The 7,036-nt window shown below is 37.4% G+C and overlaps 1 protein-coding gene across 1 annotated transcript; it reads left to right on the top strand.

Moving 5' to 3' along the window:
• Positions 1-2,711: 2,711 nt before the first annotated feature.
• Pwwp3b (PWWP domain containing 3B) lies at positions 2,712-6,545 on the top strand. The gene has a single exon (XM_032890330.1). It carries the CDS (start codon positions 2,915-2,917, stop codon positions 4,952-4,954), a length of 2,040 nt encoding a protein of 679 aa, XP_032746221.1. The 5' UTR covers positions 2,712-2,914; the 3' UTR covers positions 4,955-6,545.
• The last annotated feature ends 491 nt before the right edge of the window (positions 6,546-7,036 follow it).

Below are 7,036 nucleotides of genomic sequence, written 5' to 3'. Positions count from 1 at the left end.
CACTGAAAAGTATGGCTATGTTACATACATATGAGTACAGGAAGGGTCTCAAATGTGCAATTGAGAGAAGACATGGACACAATATATGCATGTATATGTGTATGGTTGGAAAAATGTGACAGAAACTTCTGTGTTAGCATTCAGCATTTTGGGGTAGTCAAACTGCTAATTTTAATGTGTAACCAATTTCAATATCAAAGGAATAGCTGGCCATGTGATTATTTGTATAACTGAAAGAAATGAAGCTGGAACAGCTACCCATTTTCTTTAAATACAAACATTCAAAAACTCATGTACGTATACTTCTACAACCATACTTAATTTTTTTCCAGTAGTGGAAATTTTCCTAGACTTGGTCACATAAGTAGTATGGATGCTGTTCTGATTATAACTCTGCATGTCCTCCTTGCAATTCATTATTTCAGGCCATGCGTAGAGCCCTAGTTGCCAAAAATCATTTTCTGCATCATCTAAGTGTACAGATAAAACAAAATATTTAGTTTATTCCTGTAAGCCATTTAAAGACTATTATATGGTATGATACATGCATGCTCTGTAGTATTATGTATCTGATAAATAGAAAACATTAGCCTCCGCCTGAAATAATTTGAAAGTTTCTGAGGAAAAGGTACATGGTAAAGAGAGAAAATTATTGAACAACAATTACATATGCTATCTCAATATATGTGTGTTAGTATAATGTATGCAACTAAATCTGAAAAATGTATATGTATTCTAACAGAAATACATATAATCTATATAGTTAGAGAATCAGGGATTGCTTTAACAGTCTATAATTTAAAGTAGTAATTCATTTTTATTGTTTTTTACATCTTCAGGGAAACATACAGATAAAATATTACACACTTGGGAAAAGCCTCATTTAGTAAGTTATGTAAACTCATGTGGAGAACACTTATTTATATAGAATTATGTTCAAACCATACTGTAGAGTGGGGTTCATGAACCTGGTTTGAAATGGGCATATATTCCTCTATCTATGTAAGCAAAATTGTAGAAGGAAAATATTAATGGTCGATATTTGTGTTAGGTTGTACATAACTTTTATATGCATATGTATTTTGTATCATTTTAATTCAATAAGCTCCTGGATCAGAAGAAATGCTGTGGTAAAAACATCACCCTATTTCTACCCTGTATTATAAACCCTTAAGTGTCTTATTTAATGTTCCTAAATCTTCATTTGGTACTAAGACTCGAACCCAGGAGCTTAAATGTGCCAAGCAAACACCGAGCCACATCCTTAGCCCTTAGTGCTTATATTTAGCATAAAGAATTCTTAAAACCCAAAAATGCTCCCAAACTTCTAGTGCAGCTTCTATCCTTCTTCCCTAAGACGGATCTTGTGTTAAGGCGCTGCCTATATATCACCAACAGGCTGCCATAATGGTACTGGTCACAAGATGGCTAAAGCACCAGAAAGCCTGAATTTCCCTCAGAGGACCATTTTTATGAAGCAGGAAACCAAAACGGTGATACTGTTTTGTTTTTTTTTAATTATTAAGACTATGAGACACCTCATGCCACATAACTCATTTCATTGAAAACAACTGCACTTTTAACCAAGGAATCCATATGAAGATTAATGGGTAGATTCTATCAGAAAATCTATATTGTGATTCATAGGAGACACAAGCTAATTTGTTACCTTCCTCTCCTCATGCCTCACCTCCCACTTCTCTAGAGTGAGATCCATTTCAGCGTGAATGGTAAAAAATATTTCATCTTGAGAGAACACAGGAGGAAACAAATATGACATCTGCATTAATGACTGTGTCTCATCTCCTCCCTGTATTGCACAAAGGCATGCCTGCTAGTTTGGGTAGGCAGGGTTGGTTTGTTTGTTTGTTTTAACACTTCTTCCCTTTATTGATTGGATTTCCTGTCTTCCTTTTGTACAACCTCGGTTAATAGCAGAGGTGTCTAAGATTGGAGTGACTCCAGAAAGGCAGCATAACTACATACGTGCCCCACAGGGTGAAAGGCCTGTTTGGAAGTCAGCTGGCGTGACAGTCACACAGCCAGACTACCCACCAGTCTACCCACCAGAGGTAAGTAAGACTCTCCCCGTTTCAGGAAATGCTATACGTTTGAAAACATGCTGAGGCCTTAAAGGATACTTGATTTCGCTTCCTGCTTTGCATCTGTAGCATTTGAGTTTCAAAGCAACTTTTGTATTAACATAATTCAGTTAAGAGTTTGAGGTAAAGCCATATGTTCAACTCACGCATTGCCTTTTAGTGTTAAGGAAACGTTGGAAGCATTTAACCACTTAGAAGAATTACATTCCTTTTAGCTCATTTTTGAACTTCTGAATAAGACTTTGAGAATGGAGCTGAAAATTCAATGAGGCCCCCCCATATGGTCCTCATGAATCCTAAATTTGAAGATTCAGTACCACAGGTGAAATACCAGGAATGTGAGAGTATCGAAGTATCCAGTGACATAAATAAATTCCCTAGCATACAACTACTACTGATGCATATTCTTCAGCAACATTATGAGTTCTTTAATTGGGATTAGTGTGCAAGTTTATTTCCTGGTATTATCTCCTTATTCATAAAAGTGCAACGAGAGACCTCTCTTTTCAGTTTGTCTCTTTCGAGTACATTAGTTTGACTTGTACTTCAGCAAGATACTTTCATTTGTTAATAGTGTTTTCCCTATTTCAGTATCTTCCAGAGTTCTCTTATTCAAACAACATGTTCAAGTATCCTGGGGACATATCTGTGGAAGAAAACGGTGCACATAAGCTATAAACTCTTTGTGGTTCTAAATCAAAAAGAAACCTTACTAAGACTGGTGTTTTGATAGCACTTGTATTTGCAGCCACAAGGCTAGCCAATCTCTTTGTCTGTAATACTAATTACTTGGCACATTAATCTAAATCATAATGGATGGTGAATATGTCCTATGTAGTTGGAAAGACCAATTATGGCCAGCCAAAGTTTTAGATAGGTCTGAAAGTCCTTTAGACAGTAAGGGGGAAAAGACATTGTCTGTAGAAGTTGAAATACTTTCACTGGATGAGAAAATTACCGTGGAAAGCAAAGACACAAAAGTCCTAACCAAATCTGCTGTCGAAGCCATTATGTCCTCTCTAACAGTGCAGTCAGAGGTCAACTTTACACCTACGGAGGAAACTGCCTATGAAAGATCACTGAAAATGGCACTGGAAATCGTGGAAGAAAGAACAAATCAGAACCACGAAAGCATGGCAGAAGAGCAACATATGGCTACAGCATCTGAAAATGTGCCACAGCAGCCGCCTGATTCGCCTCCTCATAAAAAGTTCCGGAAACTCGAAAGCAACCTCCAGGAAGACTCGGCTTCCATGTTACTGTGCTCCGAGAGTGATGATTCCCTCTCCGATGATAAGTTGCAGGTGCACACAGCCAGTGAGAACATGCCAAGTGAAGTGGAAATGAAGTCAGAAAACGTAAGCTGCTGCCAAACGTACCCTTCGTTTTCAGATGATGATGATAAAAAAGAAGAAAAGAAAAAGATTGACATCTCATCGATCATGTCTGTGAATTTATCACTCAAAGAAGAAAGCGAATTTATTAAAGAAGAAAAGTTTGTCCCCTCATCGGAAGATCTCGCTGTACCTAAAGAGGAGTCCCAAGACATCCTCCCAGATGCCCCGGCTGTTTCCTGTGAATGCTTTACTGTCTCAGAGAATAACATGGAAGATCCTGGAGAGGGCCCATCAAATCAGAATCCAGGTTCCTATGGCAGCCAAAGTCAGTCTACTGTGGAATCAGATGTAGGTGCTGAGACACCCACTGCAGGGTGCTCAGGGGACTATCAGGTTTCCCTTCCTGCCCGTGATACAGTCAACAGCGATCTACTACTCCAGAGACTGGATTTAGAAGATCTTGAGGAAGAAGCCCGAGCTTCTGGCAAGCTTTTGTCTCTAAATCCTGCCTGTGCGGCTGCGTTAGAAAACGATGATGAGGACGACGATGAAGACCTTCCACGTTTCATTCTCCGTTATGAGACACGTGCATTTGAAACCGGCATGATAGTGTGGTTTAAATATCAAAAATACCCATTTTGGCCAGCAGTGATCAAAAGCATCAGGCGGAAGGAGAGGAAAGCGAGTGTGCTTTTGGTTGAGGCAGACATGAATCCTCAAAAGAGAGGTGTTAGAGTATCTTTGAGAAGGCTGAAAAAATATGACTGTAAAGAGAAACAGGCACTAGTGGAGAAAGCCAGGGAGGAGTACCGGGAGAGCATCGATTGGTGTGTGTCGCTGATTTGTGACTACCGAGTTAGACTAGGCTGTGGTTCTTTCACTGGCTCATTCTTTGAGTATTACGCTGCTGACATCAGTTACCCGGTCAGGAAAATCATCAAACAAAATACGTTCAGAAATAAATTTCCAAAGCTATACAATGAAGACGCGGGGGAGCAATTGCCTGTGGCATCTCACGCCAAGAGAGTATCTTTCCGGAAAATTCTCCCTGATCGCATGAAGCCTGCTCGGGACCGAGCTAACAAGAACCTTGTAGATTTCATTGTCAATGAAAAAGGAACCGAGGACCACCTCCTGGGAATTTTAAAGGGCACAAAAAAATCCAAGTGGCTGAAATCATTTCTGAATGCAAAGAGTTTCACACCCTGTATTGAAACCTACTTTGAAGACGAAGATCAACTGGATGAAGTGGTGAAATATCTACAAGAAATTTATAAGCAAATTGACCAGAAGATGCTGACTCTGATAAAAGATGACAAAATTAAGTTTGTCTTGGAAGTTCTTCTACCAGAAGCAATTATTTGCTCAATTTCTGCAGTTGATGGCTTAGATTATGAAGCAGCGGAGGCAAAGTATCTAAAGGGACCATCCCTTGGCTATAGGGAGAGAGAATTATATGATTCCAAAATCCTATTTGAAAAGAGGCGGAGGTCATTACCAAATGAAGGTCGTTAATTATGCCAAGAGTTGAAACCAAAATGGAAACTAGATGAAACTTTGGAAAAGTAATCTTCTAAAAGTTCCAATGCATAAATATTTGCTGAAAATGAAGGGAGGGTCCTTGAATTCTAAGTTCTTTTATTTTTTGAAGATCCATGTGATCCGCAAATACCAATACATCCACCTTTATTTTCTTGTGCTTTTTCAGATTCAGCTTTATCAGTATATTTTTAGCAGTTTGACTTTCTAATATATTTTGGAATGCATAATTCTTAGGCAACTTTAGGGGGAACTGTTACTTTGTTTTATGATATTTTGGTGTCTTTGCTGTATAGGTAAATACATTATGTACATTGAGTTCAATAAAACTGCACTGGTGTTAGATTTTAAGCAAGAGAATTAGAAAAGATGTCTAAAACAAATACCAGTTATATATTTTTTGGTCAATTTTTTTTATAAAGTACTGACTTTTCTCTTAAGATAGCCAATTTATTTTTCCTGCCATGCCTATTTATTTTTGGGAAAAAATATCTCTAAATCATAGAACCAAAGATAGATTAAAATTTGCCACATATATACAACTAACCATAATTGCTTCTGCAAGAAAACAATCTAAAATTAAAAAGTAAATGGGTTATCCACATGTAATCTATCTGAGTGTACGTATGTGTATAACACCTCAGCATGCAGAAAATGATTGTTCATTCTACACTTCTCTGAAATTCTAGTTTGAGGAGTGTCTGTCGTTCAGTGCTGAATAATTTCCTAAAACAGATAAACTTCTGGCTATCTTCATTATCGTGAGTAGATCATAATATAGCAATTTGAGTACATGTAGAAGACAGTTAAAATGAGCGTGTCAACAGTCCTACAACCCTACAGTCCAGGGTTGCTGCTTCATATCCTTCTAGTTTGATATAAACTAAGAAAAGCAAGCACTGTGTTCAGTCCTTTCTCCGAATATAAAGTCATTTGTCTCCAACAAAGCAAGCTTTAGCATCTGGCTTATTTCTAGAACGGTTCCAATTGGTTCCAGTAACATAATTGCCAACTGGTAAATCATTCCAACATACTAGATGGACCAGTATCTGGGAAATTGGAAAAATGTTACAGCAAAAGCTCTTTACTTGCTACATGTGGCCGTTATTCTGTATATGGTTATGTATACAAAATTAGTCGTTCTTGTAACTTGAAACAAGATTTTTTTTATAAGACTAAATCTTAGAAAAGCTAGTATATTTAAAAAAAACTTCATGTGAAAATGTGTACTAAGGGCTTAACAGAAACCTATCTCCATTTTTACCTCATAGAGTGAGACAACTTTCACTCTTGGGCTCTTTTGTGTTCATCTCACACAGCTCTATGTTTATGTACAATTTGCAGAATTTTGGTATTTGATTTATAATAAAACTCTCATATCCTTCACTTTAGATGTTCATTTCACTTTAGTTATATAGAGACATTGTGGTGTTTGTGTTAATTAATATATGTACAAGCATATATATCTACATGCACACACAATTCATTTAAAACTTGTAAGTGTTGTCATCATTTAACTCTTGTTATAAGTTGTCATTCTAAATAAATGCCCACTTTCAGGATTGAATTTGTATTGTTTTAAAAAATCTTCCAGATTATTTATGCTTTGTGTCTTAACAAAACTATTTTTAGACTCCACCCAAAATTTCCCAGATTCCTTTATTATGCATAATCTGTCAACCCCCATAATTTCCATATAGCTTTGAAGAGTGCATTATGACACACCATACCACACAGTATGTCGACTCTTTGATCTGGTAAAATGCATTATATTTACACCATAATACTGTGTCCCCCAGGTTCCAACATATTGCCCCTTCAGTATTCCTGGGAAACTATTTCTGTAATCCTAAATCTGTGTTCTAATACACTTGTTGAAGTTGTGTTTAGAGACAGGGTTTCTCTGTGTAGCTCTGGCTGTCCTGGAACTCGCTCTGTAGACCAGAGAGATCTGCCTGCCTCTGCCTCCTGAGTGCTGGGATTAAAGATGTACACCACCACCACTACCAAAAGACTCTCATACACTTTTATCTCTTAGTATTAAGGTTATAGATTGCC

Source organism: Rattus rattus, chromosome X, assembly GCF_011064425.1.
Source record: "Rattus rattus isolate New Zealand chromosome X, Rrattus_CSIRO_v1, whole genome shotgun sequence".
Classification (NCBI taxonomy): Eukaryota; Metazoa; Chordata; class Mammalia; order Rodentia; family Muridae; genus Rattus; species Rattus rattus.
Note: the sequence above shows the minus strand (reverse complement) of the source record. Positions and strands in the feature narration are given on the sequence as shown.

Coding starts and splice junctions, on each gene's coding strand:
- Pwwp3b (XM_032890330.1), top strand. CDS start 2,915: ATGGATGGTGAATATGTCCTATGTAGTTGGAAAGACCAATTATGGCCA.